General features: G+C 49.7%; 1 protein-coding gene across 1 annotated transcript; it reads right to left on the bottom strand.

Moving 5' to 3' along the window:
• Positions 1-3,976: 3,976 nt before the first annotated feature.
• Positions 3,977-10,553, bottom strand: LOC148184146 (uncharacterized). The gene is made up of 4 exons (XM_088056776.1): positions 10,525-10,553; positions 9,148-9,367; positions 8,864-9,037; positions 3,977-5,033 (listed from the first exon to the last, which is right to left on the bottom strand). Exons 1-4 carry the CDS (start codon positions 10,549-10,551, stop codon positions 4,894-4,896), a joined length of 561 nt encoding a protein of 186 aa, XP_087912902.1. The 5' UTR covers positions 10,552-10,553; the 3' UTR covers positions 3,977-4,893.
• Between the last annotated feature and the right edge of the window lie 3,221 nt (positions 10,554-13,774).

The following is a 13,774-nucleotide window of genomic DNA, read 5'->3' as shown; positions in this document are numbered from 1 at the left end:
CCTGATGCCTCCTCTACCACTTCACCCAAACTCTGCACTCTACACATAAAGCTGTGAAGACAGCAAATCAGCCAAGGTACCAGAACTGTGCAAAACAGGTTTCTATAGGAAAAAATATCTAGGAAGTTAAAATGCTTTCTAAAAAGAAAAATGTGTTGCAAATGTAGACTCTCAGCAGTGAGTGACACAGGCCTGTGACTTCCCTGGGCACCGAACCTGGTCCCAGTCCCATGCCTCAGGTGAGATGATGCTGTAAGAGTTGGCATATCCACTATATTCAGGCTGGTAAGTGCGCAATTTTTCTGGACTAGACCAAATGTGCTGTCCCCAGACACTCTGAAGTGTTAGGGCACATAATTAACTGCTAATTTAAATGGCACTAGTCACATAACTAAAAGTCTATGATTTTTTTTTTTTCTAGTCATGATTTTCCAAATTGGAATTCCTCTTGGAACTGACTTTGAAGTCAGTAACAAGCCTCCCATTGGGTTTAATGCAAACAGAATCAGCCCTCACTGGAGTTTTTAGTGGAGAAGAGAAAAACATTTTTCCTGTTAAAAGATTTTCCCGTTAGTACAAACACATAAAAGACTTCTCAAAGTTATAGTGTTAAATATTTTAATGTCTTGCCAAACCTCATCAATTCTCATTGTTTAGCAAAAATGGCACTGACATTCTGAGTTGCTAGCTATGGCATTTTCTGCATATTAAGATCAATAATATGCTTTACAAGGAATAAAGGGTTGTCTAATGAAAAAAGTCTTTTAAAAGTCAGGACAATTCCAACTGCTATGAATGATTATAAATTATGTGGTTATTTTTATTGGGGTGGGGTAGGGGGTGATTAAGGCCTTGGGCACATGAACCATACTTCTCCCACTTCCCTTCTTTACCAGAACTTGTACTTCCCAAAACCTCTCCTTATTATCAGCTGTGTGAATTCTAGTTTTGATTGCCAGTATAAGGCGCTAGGTTTTCTGTTTTAGCACCAAGCCTGAGTTCTTAAACTATTTATTGGAATAAATGTCTTTGACAGGCTCTAGTGACAGGAGGAAGGATTTGGTTCAGAAGGAAGATTTGGTTTCAATTTGTTTGGTTCAAAGGTCTCAAAAGTTGTGTTTTTTGGACTTTATGCTCTACTCCCTGTTCAAGCAGCCTCAGCAGATAGTAGGTGAGTGGGTTTGGGGCTTTGAGTTCCTTCATCCTAAGCAATGCAGGTGCACATTCAAAGGCCCCATCACCTGTGCTGAGTTTGTCCTGGCTCCACAAAGACTGTACATGAGGCCAGACTAAATTACAAGGGCTTTTTTTCAAATGTTAAGGGCATCATGAGCCCTGAAGAAGGAACTTAGGGAGAATGAGGAGCCATGGCGAGGACATGGCAACATTTGTGGGTGGGAGAGGAGATGGCTGCACAGAGCCTGCAGGATTTGCCCTTGAGAACAGGTGTCTGATGTGTGTGCACTCCCTGGGGACTCCAGCTGCAGTTAGCTCATGCCAGCAATGCCTCCATAAGTGGAATCCTGCTCTGCTGCTTTTGAGAACATGGGCTTCCAGACACATGGGCACAGTTATGCACTGTCCTTACCCAGGACCGAAAAGTCCATCACCAGTTTATGCAACTCAAAGAAAGCAGTCGAGTTTGGATCTTTTCCAAAACATTGACTGCTTAAGACTGACATATTAGAGGCTTAAAAACCTTCCCTTCTTTTTTCCCTTGGGAACAAATCTTTCCATCACTTTCCTGAAAACATCTCAGCATTGCCTAGGTCTGTCAGGAATGTCTGCCCAGCTCAATGGTTTTTAGTCTTTTCTTGCATTGAGTGGGGTGGAAAGTAAATATTTTTAATCAGAAACTGAAAAATATTTTTTTATATATAGATATGAGGCTCTGGGGAACTTATTCAGTTCCTTAGGAGGGTTAAACCTCTACTTCTCATTCTGTGTATAGAATACAGTATACTGATGTCTGGGTAGAAGCTGTTCTGGTGTTGCCACAGGAGAAGGGAAGAGGGACTGAATGATCAATCATAATATGGAGATTAGTGCAGCATCAAGAGAAAGAAAACTATTTCTTATCCCTGTCCTTTAGATGCCTGATATTATGTAAGCTACACACCACAGTTGTGGGAAATGTGGCTGTGAATTCCCTAAAGCAGAGAGATGAAGAAGATGAACATTGCCATCTCCTTCAATGCCTAGCATGCCTAACAACCTGCTCTGAGAAATGGGGCTGCTGATGCCACAGTGTTTCGTGCAGACCCCGTTTGTGTGAGCATGGATTACATGTGCACTGCCAGAACAGGCTCCTTGGGGAGGAGATGTGCTTTGTCTGCGAATCCTGATGGGATTAGGTGCGAGATATGCACTTAGCCCTGTCAAGACCAAAAGGCTTCAGCGCATGTGTGGAGCAGAACTTCAGGCATCTTAGTGGCTTCCCTGGTGCTAGGGGAATTACTTGGTATAGACATGATGATATGAAAAAGATAGTCTAAATTTAAACACCAGATTTCCACCCAATCCCCAGTGTTGTTCTGATTGTGAGCTGTGCTTGTGTCCCAGTTAAGTAATAGGAGCTTCCTAGGTGTAGACGGTATGAAGGATTGCAGTGACTCCTTCTAAATTCTGTGTCTTGGAATCTCTGCAAAAACGTAAAGATTTACTCTAGATTTGTTATGGCAATGAGAAATGAGTACACATATACATATTTAGCATTTATTGTAGTGTACTGCAGTATGTTAACTGATGCTCGCAAACAGATTGCTTTTTGTTTTTGTAATCTCTCAATATAACAGGGTGTGAATGAATAAAAAAATTTTAAAAATATATAGAAACAAAAAGTCATTAAAATGTGTTGCATATCCCCAGCTTCCTCCTAAATCAGAACTTTAAATTGTTACCTACAATGTTTGTAAGAATTTTTTGAATCTTTATGCAGAACTGAATGGTCTTAATTCTATTTACCATCTCCCCTCTGCTTTCCAACAGTCCAAAGCCATAAAATCCTTCTCCATTCCCCATTACTACCGATGTCAGATGACTCCAGACCTTGGCAGATCACAGGACAGGTCACATGCGGTCATTAAGCAGGGGTAAAGGAGTATCCATCAGATTCTTGGACTTGAGGTAGAGATATTTGGTGTGCTTGGCTGAATTAGATGTTGGCTGGGGGGGTGTAGATGCAGAGAAAGTCAGATACTGATTGCAAGGGATGAGTTTGGAAGCAGACTTTGGATTGACACCTAATTTGTACAAGAAAGTAGCAGGAGACGAGTTAAATCTGTAGAGGCCCAAAAAGATAATTAAAACCACCCTGAATGACAATGGCTACTAATTTGCTGCAAGTCACTGTATCCCCATGGAGGAAAAAAAGGAGACTGGCAGCTCCCCAGGCCCACTTTGAGAAGCTGTATGTATGCCGTATGTATTCACAGCTCATCTCTATAGGTCCCTGCTACTTCTCTATGGTCCCGTGAGGGTGCTGGGGAGCCAGGTCTGATAGGGCAGAAAAACGCCAGGAAACTCGTTTTGACAGAAAAGTCTTGCGAGCCTCCCATGTGTGCTCCACATTGTCTATCGCGTGCCCTTTGATGTCGGCTTTGGCTGGTGGGAAGGCGTGAGGCCAGATCCTCATCCCGGGATGGGCGGTGCCAGCCCCACACACCCACCGCAATGACAGATGACACCGTACAGCCCCAGGTGAGGATCCAACCTGTTCCCAGCACACAAGGCAGCCTTTTACGCTTTTCCCTTCCATTTATATTTTTATTACCCTTTTACTGACTCCTTTTTTTATCTTTTACTTTTATTTCCCTTTTAAATTCTTCTTTATTTTTAGTATTTTTTAATTTTTCTTTTTTCTTTCTTTCTTCTTTTTTTGTTTTGTTGGGTTTTTTGTTTTTTGTTTTTTGTTTTTTTCCTGCTAATGACTAAGAGTTTGCTCTGTCTCTGCAAATGAGGTTATTTCCTCCCCGAGTGAAAGACGGTCTCAAATTGCTGCCTTCCCGGTAGACGCAGGTCAGGGGCTGCCCCGCAGAGGGGCCGGCAGCCGTGCCCGGCGGGGAGCTCACCTGGCCGCTGCCTGGCTCGTACCTGCTCGTACCTGGCCTGGAAAGCAATCCCCACCTTCCTGCGGGAAGGCAACAGCTCTGGGCTTCCAGCTCCCTGGCTGCAGGGGCTCGGCAGCTCCCTCTGCCCTGCTCTGCGTCCGATCTCGGCTCCTCATGCAAGACACCGACGGGGAAACATTAATAATAAAAATGGTGGAGGGTCTCCTGTCTCTCTCCCTCTCCCCTCCTCATTATTTTTGTCCTTTCTTTTAACTAAGTGAATGAGTCAGGTCTAAAATCATTGTTCTGATGTGTTACGCGGTGACTTCACAGAAGGTTATTAAAAGGGGGGTGGACGTATGCGTTTATCCATTATTTTTGTCTACAATGTACACTTATAAGAGAAAAGAAAAAAAAAACAGCAAATGCTTGCTCTTCTATAAGGAGTTTTTTGAAACCTCTAGACTGTGCCACGCGAGTTTTGGAAACGAATTTAAAGCACGTAAGTTTTGCAAAAAAGAACTCGAAGGAAAAACAGCCTCTCTTCTGTGCGGTGTACGGAGGAGAGATCTCATCCTGTTTGCCCACTGTCAGCTGGGGGTTCTCTCCTTCGGACTTTTATTCTTTATTTTTTTCTTGAGTCCTGAGGCGGGGTTTGGTGTCTGCTCGTAACTCCAGGCACCTCTTGCATCTGCTGATAAATCGCTTTCTGTGGGGAGGCGCCGGAGGTGACACCGCGCTGAGTCTCACAGCAGACACTCGTGTCTCACTGCCCCACCTCGCTAGAGCACGGGGCAGCGTCAGGGAAATCCTGTCCCTTCCCCATCGGGTCAGGGGAGGGGGCTCAGCCCCGGGAGGGGGAGCCTGGCAAACCCCTCCTCGAGGTCCACATCCAAAGGACACTGTTATCGCACCCCATCACACCACAGCGCGGGTCCCATCCTGCAGTATCAGCAAGCCGGAGCATCTCAGTGAAGTTCCCACCTGCATTTATGCATACAAGTTGATATGTGGTCACATATATATCGTGTATTTGCGTATGATTTTATATTTTTAATATGCAAAATGTATATTTAGATAGTCTTCAGCTTGTGTTGCTTGCTCGTAGGTCTGCAAGCGCATGAAACGAAAGGAATTTGAGGGACTAGCTCACTATTCTTTAAAAAGGTAACTAAAACAACCTAATATATATTCGACTGTAATAATTAATCGTTAATTAATCGTATATGTGCGTGTACGCACACGCGGGAAGGAGCCACGCCGCACAGGGAAGCACCTGGGGCAGGGGGTGGGAAGGGGGACGCGTTCGATCCCACCGCTGCTGCTCAGGTGGGTGTGATATTCGGCTTTAAACACGAGCTCGGTTCCTTCCCATCCTTCCCGCGCCTCTGCAATGCGGGCGGCAGCACACTGCTCCCGGGAAGGGGAACAGGAAAGCGAATGTGCCCTGCGGGCGGGGGTGGCTGTGCGAGCACACGGGGAGCCTGTATCCCTGTATCCCTGCATCCCTGTATCCCTGTATCCCTGCTGCCGCTGTCCCGTGTAAGGCACGGAGCTGGCAGCCGCGGGCAGCAAGCGGTGACAGCTCCCCGCGGGGCACAGCCCCCGCGGGGCACAGCTGCTGGAAAGGCCCGCCCCGGCCACCTGGCTGAGGTGTCCGCCGCTGTCGTTCCCGGGTCTCAATGCTCTCAATCTCGTCTGCAAAGAGCATCCTTTCCCTGAAGGTCCTCCCAGCTCTCGGCTTGGCACTCCATGTGCTATTTGAATAAATGGTACCGCAGAGATGAAACGCACTCATGGCGGGGATGGGTACGGTTTGCACCTATCCCAGGGCTCCGGCCAGCAGCAGGCCTGGAGGAGAGACCCTTGTTAGTTACACCTGAGCGGCGAGAGGTCTGCACGGCTTGTGTAGCACAGCCCAACGCAGGTCCCTCCGTTTTGACAGGACTTAGAGGCCTGCCGAGGCCTGAGGAACTCCGGGTAGCCCTCTCCTCTACGGACATCCGCCCTGCTGAGGTGGCCGAGGGCTTGGGGTGTTCGGATCCGGCTGGGTGGACACGGGGAGGCAGCGGGAGCTGGACACCAGCGGGCGATGGGAGGAGAGCAAGGAGAGGTGGGAGAGCTGCCACTTTGCGAGCACAGCCCTAGAGATGTAACCCCGCCGGTCCCAGAAACTCCGGGGAGAGGCTCCAGCCGGCCAGGACCTGCCAGGGGGGCTGTGCGTGTCCCGAGCAGGGACAGGACAGCCGGGGAAATCGCGTCCTCCGCCTGGGAATCAGCCTCCTATTCCCGCCTGGGAATGAGCCTGTGCCTCGGGAGCTGTCCTGGCACCGCACCCGCAGTTCCTCCCAGTGTGGAACACTCCGCGGCCAGCCCGCAGGGTATTTTCCGACGGTGAGGGAAAAAGCCTAACCAGGGCTGCGGAGTGTCCCGCCAACGCGCGTTAGCGATGGATTTCCCTCTCCCGCCACAAGATTTTAACGGGGTTTGAACGGAGAGCAAACGCCATGAGGAATGCTGCTAAGCCCACACGGCTGAGAGTGTTCGCCGGGGACTGGAGACGATCTAGCTAAAGGTACATCCTGCACATGTGGTGCCCACCGACCTGGTGTCCCAACCTTCCCCGGCATTACCACAAATTGAAAGCTGATTTTGAGCTAAGGGGTGAAAGAAGAGGCGCATCCCTGTGCCTGGAGGGCTGGAGGGCAGAAAGGCAACTCTGGACTCCAGAGATACTCTCACTTTACGCCGGGGGTAAGCCTTTTGCTTTGTGAAGACAGACACGCCGGACAAATCCCTTCAGGCTCTGAATGACAGCCTACATGTCCTACTGCTTGGAAGGCTGGGCACAGCTGGCCTGACCGCCGAACATTGCAGTTAGGTTTTCTGGGTGAATTTTGTGCTTTTCAGAGACAAGTGCTCTTGCTGCGAGCTGGGGAGACCCCAGCCGAGCGGTTTTCCTGGGGACGGTGTAGGCAGGTTTGGAAAGGAGTGGCAAGAAATCTCATCCTGTATTTTCCAGCGATTACTTCACTGGGAAAATAGAACTGGAAACGTTCCCCCGATCGGCTCTTTCCTGCGTCGCGCGTTCGGTTATCGCATGGTCCCTGTGAGCTCAGGGAAAAAGAGGCCCTCTCGCTGCCCTTGGCCTTGCGGGTGAGTGGAGGCGCTGGGGCGAGGTCAGCTACCGCCGGAGCGGAGCCGCTGCTGCCCTCCGCCCACCTCGGGGGCACCGCCCGCCGGCTGGGGCGGGACCGGCAACCGGGACGGGCAGCGGCTGGAAGGTGTGAGGCTAAACCAAATCCGAAAAATAACCCCCATTAAAAAAAAAAAAAAAAATCAAGAACAAAAAAAACCAAAAACAACCAAACAAGAAAACGTTAGCTACAGTTAAGATCCATTCTGGCTTTGATACACCCCCTCCTCCCACCCTCCCCCGCGCCTCTCCTCGGCTCCATGTGGCTTTCCCTGCCGTCCGGAGGTGCTGGTTGCAGAGGCCAGACCGCATAGCTGACCCCAGCCAGCTCTCCACGCCTAGAGACTGGCATCTGAAGTATTACCCAGGGAGCTGGAGCGGCTCCGGCAGTATCGCCCCGCTCTTCCCCAAAAGAATCCTTCCCCTCCCTTGCCCGCCGAAGCCCTTTCAAAGAAAGTTATCCCGAAGTAGCCTAAGTACGAAGCATCCGAGGAATTTCCACCGGAGAAACGAGCGCTTTCCGCGGGCTGGCGGCGCTTCCCGTGCTGCGGCCCGTCCTGCCCGGGGGCTGGGGGCCGCCAGGCGCAGCAGCCCCTGGCGGGGCGTACCTTTAGGCACGGAAGCGTTTAGCGGTTTCGGCGGTATTAACTCCTAACAGGGTGTGAAAAGTATTGGGGATTGAAAAAGCTGTGGGAAAGTGGATTCTTTCCAAGTCAGGCGGGCTGGAGCTTTCCTCTGCTCTACTGGCGGACACCTTGCGCTGCTCCTGCCGCAGGGGCCCCCCGAGGAGCAGCCCCTTCCCTGCGGCTGGGAGCCAGACAGCCCGGCAGGTGCCGTGTCCCTCGCAGCTTGACCGTGAGATTTTATGGGGGGGAAACACGGCATCGCGTTTTGCCACCAGCCTGCTACCCCTGTCACCCTTGCCAGCGCCATGTCGCTGGGCGCGGGAGATGCCGCTCGGTGGTTGTAGCTCTTCACAAGGGAACTCGGCCTCGCCAGGCAAGGTCTTCCCATCTCCTTTTGCTCCGGGAGCTGAGGCTGGGCCCTGCTCTGCCCCCAGCCGCCGCCCCAGACCCCTGCGTTCTTTCATCCCAGCCTCGCCGCCGCAAGCGGCTCTGCGGCGCAGGCACCGCCGGGCTCGCAGAGGCGCCCGGATAAAAGGACTCTTCTCCCAACAACTTCTTGTCGGGTTTTACCCCCGTTTCTAAAATTTTCTCCAGTATATCTGGGTTTCTTTTTTTAAAGTCTGAAAGGTCCGGAAAATGATCACGGTGCAAATATTTCAGACCTGATCAAATTGAACCAGCCGTTAACACTTGTTCTAATTAAAGAGGATATTCACATCGCTGGCCCGCCCCCCCCCCCCGAAGAAACATTACGATATGTAATGTAGTATGTAACCTGCGTCCACACTCAAACTCTACCTTCTCGCGGTGGGGAGGTAGGGAGGAAAACATCGAAGTTGGAAAAATAATCTTTAACCTTGGGGCCAAAAATATAAGAATAATGATGATGATAATGATGATAATGATTATTATAAAGATAATGAGGATGATGAGGATGATAATAGTAGTAATAATAATAAAAAAAATAATAATAATAGCTGGTTTCTCTTTACCATAGAAGACAGCAGATGGCCAAGAGTTAGCTTCTGATGACCTGACCACGGCTGCCCCGGGGAGAGAAGGCAGCTGCAGGCTCCGGCGCTGCCGGCCTTCCTCTGTCGCCGCCTGGCCTTCTCGCTCGCCCAGCGCCGCCCCTCGGTTTGGTGGCCCGCGGGTGCCGGTGGTGCCTGATGCGGGGGGGTGAAGCCGCCCCTAGGAAGGATCCTTCAAGGGCTCCCCGGGAGGGAGCGGTGCGGGGCGAGCCTCTGGAAGGGGAACCGAGCGTCGCATCGCTTACCTGGCTTAAGCAAAAGACACAGAAAAAAAACCCTTCTCTGGGAAAAATAAGTACAAATCCTTCTCGAGCACTCCCGGAGCCGTGTCCCCAGTGATGCACTTGGCCAGCGGAGGGGAAAGGCACCGGCGGCTGCTGCAGCGCCGAGCAGGGCGGGAGCCGCCGCAGCGTCTGGCTCGCTCAGCGTTTCCGAGAAACCCCGGGATAAAATGACAGGCTCCTTCTGTGGAGAAACCAATTTCTAAGCATCAGAGAGAGGTTTTAAACAAATAAGATAAACTAAACTAAAAAAAAAAAAAAAAGCCCCCCTCCGACCTGTGATTGAGAGACAGTTAAAAATAATTGCCCCTGTTAAGAGACGGGAGACCAGGTTACAGGGAAAACTACCTTCTTTCAAAGCCCGCTAATGGCCATACGATTCATTAGGTTACTTAATCCTAATAACCTTGCTAGCATCAGTCCCGGTGACCCAGCCCATTAAGCACCACCAGCGAAACCCTATAAAACAGGCAAGGGGAATGTCCAACATCTGAGCACATTTATTAGCATTATGTTCCTGAGATAACATGCCCCCGGCTCCCCTGCATACTGCTGCGGGCGGGTTGGGGGAAGAGGGAGCTCTGTTTTCGGAAGGGCTGAGCACAGGACCGGGACCCCGTGAGGCGGATGGCTGGTCCCACCGTCACTATCATTCACGGTCTCCCGTTCTCCCTGCTTTCCTCGCCCGGCCCCCGTCTCTCCAGCCAAACAATAGCTACATTTGTGGCGAGCATTTTTTCCTTCTGATTAAACCCAGGCCAACCAATGGCAGCCAGAACGAAACAAAACGCAGAGGGTAACATTTCGATCATAAACGGGAGTTAACAACTCAAAAAAAAAAAAAAAAAAAAAGGGTGGGGGTGAGAGACAAAAAGTCTCCCTTGCACCGAAACGTGCTAGTGAGTCATTGCGGTATCACCCTCCGTGAAGGAGTCGGCTGAGGGGGAGAGAGGAAAAAGGGAAGTGAGGGAAGCAGCAAGGCCGGTTCCTCCCGTGCCTTCCAGAGCTGCAGACAAACCGGACGCCTCCTCGGCATCCCCCTGCCAGGGTGAGGTCTCTGTAATTTACGACACGCGAGTTGTTACGGTATCTGCCGCTGCTCGGAGCGGGGCTGCTCAGGGCGCAGGCACATGCAAGCGATCAGAACAGCGAAGGGCTCTCGCTAGCCGGAGTGGGACCTCTCCCAGCGCGGCTGTCACCCCCTTCCTCCGACCCTCTCAGGGCAGGCAGACCCGCTCCGCTCCCGGCTGGGGATGGCCCCCCGCAGCCGGAGTGAAACCCTCCCAGGATCTGCAGAGGAACAAACCGTCTTCAGAATCTGACTCTCTACAATCCCCCTACCAACGCTCCTTCGTTTTTCCTCTCCATTTCTAAAGAAGAATGTGCCCAGAGGCAGCGGACGGCGTTGTTCTCACGCTGGCCCCGCGTTAAGCGATGCCTGCCCGGGGTGACGAGGGCTCCCGGCTACATGGGTGCCAGGCTCCCGCCGCTGCCCACCCAGGCAGCAGCGAGAGGCCGGGTGGCAGGAGCCGCCGGGATAGCGCCCGGCTGAGTCGAAATTGATCAGGCGGTTCAGCCTCCGCAAAGAGCTGACGTGATCCCTCGCTATTTTCGCAATAGTTTTGACGCGCTGGCAGAGATGAAAGATATAAAAGTGACGGGGAGGGAAGCGCAGAGCCCTGCCGAGCTGCCCATTCCCGGTGCTGCCGGCCCTGCAGAGGGTTTGCCGGTGATTTACGCTGAGGGCTGATCCTGCAAGCCCTCCTCCCCGGGAGAAATGTCCGCAGCGTTCATCGCTGTGCCAGGGGCACCGACGGCTGCGCCGCAGTGGGGCTGGGGGCGAGGTGCGCCCTGCGCCCCTCCCACACCTCCGCAAGGGACAACGATCCTGTTCTTAAAGGCTTTTGTCTCTTTCTGTTTGTTTTTCCTCAAGGGGCATTTTAACACATGAAGTGTTGCTTCGGCTTGGAATTTGTCATAACAGGAGGCTGCTTTATTTATTGAGTTATTTATTTTCTTTACCAGCAACAATATCCCGAACATAGTCCGGTTGAAAGAAGAAGTTTCCAAAAAAAGGGGAAAAAATAGGGCGATCGAGGGGGGGGGGGCAATAAGAGAGATAGAAGAAAAGAGAGAGAGGAAGAAGGTAGTAGAACAAGACAGAGAGAAAGCGAGAGATAAAGAGGGAAATCTAGAAGAAAACAAGAAAGAGGGGAAAGAAAAAAACAATAAAACAAGAACTCAGGGAAGAGAGGAGAGAAAGAGAGAGAGGGAAAGAGAGGGAGAGAAAGAGGGAGAGAGAGGGAGAGAGAGAGGGAGAGAGAGAGAGAAAGAGAGAGAGAAAGAGAGAAAGAGAGAGAGAGAGAGAAAAAGAGAGAGAGAGAGAGAGAAAAAGAAAGAAAGAGAGAAAGAGAGAAAGAGAGAAAGAAAGAAACAGAGAGAGAAAAAGAAAGAAAGAAAGAAGGAAAGAAACAAAGAAAGAAAGAAAGAAAGAAAGAAAGAAAGAAAGAAAGAAAGAAAGAAAGAAAGAAAGAAAGAAAGAAAGAAAGAAAGAAAGAAAGAAAGAAAGAAAGAAAGAAAGAAAGAAAGAAAGAAAGAAAGAAAGAAAGAAACCCACACATACCAGCTTTTCAAAATTAAAACAATAAGCTCCAAAGTATTCATTTTGGTATTAATATTATTTAACATTAAAAACTCCGGGAACTTCAAACAAACTTCTTGCAGGGAAAAGAAAGAGAAAATAACTATTCTCTGGAAACCATTTGTTCACAGCTCGAACTGTGCCGGGTTGGCTTAGAAACAAAACCCGAGACGCCCAACCCTGTCCGTCCTCCCCCCAGCATATATCTTTTCAGCACACATTTTAAAATAAATATCCCGACCAGCCTTCCCAAAATGCCTCCTTGTAATGAATTGATAGGATACAACACACCCCAGCTATGTGCCTGGGAGTTGGGATTTAGCCCTTTAAATTCCAGGACAACATCTGGGGGGGAAAATAATTACGGCGGCTTCACCCCCTCCACTGGGTGCCTCGGGCGGGGGGTGGGGGGTGGCACCGCCCGGTGTGCGGGAGGCGAGCGGGGGCTCCGCGGGGGCTCCGCGGGTACCCGGAGTGCTGCTGCACCCCCTGGTGCCACGGCAGCCCCGCCGGGCCGCCCTCGCTGCAATGGGTGAGGACAGCCCCAGGAAAGAACCCCAACTAAGTGAAGGAGAACATGGCACTTTTTCGGACTCTCCCCTCAAGCTTTTTTAATTTTGTCATGCTTTTCGCCCTGCGGTTCAGCAAGTCAATATAAAAAGCATATTCAGTATCTAGTTTCCATAGAATTTAATAAAATAGAGAAAAGGTTGCCAGGGATCTCCTCGGAGGTGTCCTGCTTGGGAAACACGGGACCGAACCGGCACGTTTTTCATCCCAATGTAAAATTAATTGAACCTCGAAGATATTTAAGGTGGACGTTTACTTAGTAAAGTTTTCCAGTAGCTGTTTTGTCCCAGAAGAGTGCTTATCATCAGTAAATAAATAAATAAATAAAACCACAGGAAGAATTCGCAGTGTGATCTTCTCTTTTGTGGCTTGCAACAGGTGCTGGAGGTGTTAGAGCTCTCTTCGGGGAGAAGGAAATGTATATACACACATATATGCATACACACACACACACATATATATATACACACGTGTGTGTAGACCATTACATAAAATGACCACTTTGCTTTAAAAAATAACAACAACCAAAGAAAAAAAACCTAAAATAATAATGTTACCGTTTTAAACACCTGCTATGCTTATATATCTTACATTCGAAATATATTATATGATCTTATAATGTTTCAATCTCTATTTTCTGGTCGATTTTAATGAGATGCTGTAGTGAGAACCAGCGCCGCCCATCTTTAATAAGATGTATGTTTTTAATCTTATGTTTGGGTACGTCTTCTTAGGGTTGGACAAGGAAAAAATACCTTTGTTTTCAAAAATAAGAAAGAAGCTCGAGTAATTGCAAATGACTGGACATATATTAAAATGATCGGCCATCATAAATAAAAAAGTATGATGAAGCACATACTTGAGGTGATATACCTCTAGAAAATGAGTTACAGTTAGTTACTGTCCCTTCTCGCCTCCCTGTATCCAGCACGATATTACTTTCTCTCAGCTAAGAGCAGGGGGAAAAAAAAATTAAAAAAACCATCCCGAACTCGTTGTCCTTCGGGGAACACAGTTTCTAACAGCTGTTTTACAGACGAGGAGCCAGTGACCAGAAAAACACTGAGGAGTGAGCCCTTAGCCCAAGGTGATGCACAGCTTTTCAATCCATGCCCCCACATATACGTTTATGTCCACATATTCCTACAGCTACTGCTTAATGCACCAGCAGTGCGTTACTCTGGGAAAGGGAGTGCGTATAAAACCCTCACAGATCTAATGATTTGAGGATGCAGCTTGTTTTGGGGAAGCTCCAGAAAGTTTAAAAACCGCGTGTGGAGATAATTTTTCCATTCCTTTAGCATCCCCCGCTCTGCGAGCGCAGAGTCCCGCCTCGCCAGGTCCGGGCAGGGCAGAAGGAAGGAGCTGGGAGGAGGGCAG

The sequence above is a fragment of the Pseudopodoces humilis genome, chromosome 6 (assembly GCF_049639895.1).
Source record: "Pseudopodoces humilis isolate 2021_Gansu_Grassland_sample_001 chromosome 6, ASM4963989v1, whole genome shotgun sequence".
Classification (NCBI taxonomy): Eukaryota; Metazoa; Chordata; class Aves; order Passeriformes; family Paridae; genus Pseudopodoces; species Pseudopodoces humilis.
The sequence above is the reverse complement of the archived record's forward strand: the minus strand, read 5'-3'. Positions and strand labels throughout refer to the sequence as shown.

What these genes read in the sequence shown, in the direction of transcription:
- LOC148184146 (XM_088056776.1), bottom strand. Translation starts at nt 10,551, where the DNA reads ATGGAGAGGAAAAACGAAGGAGCGTTG. An exon ending in GGAAAAACGAAGGAGCGTTG is followed by an intron (nt 9,368 to 10,524) that starts GTAGGGGGATTG and finishes GTTTCTCCACAG; the next exon opens with AAGGAGCCTGTCATTTTATC. An exon ending in GCCATCTGCTGTCTTCTATG is followed by an intron (nt 5,034 to 8,863) that starts GTAAAGAGAAAC and finishes GCATAAATGCAG; the next exon opens with GTGGGAACTTCACTGAGATG.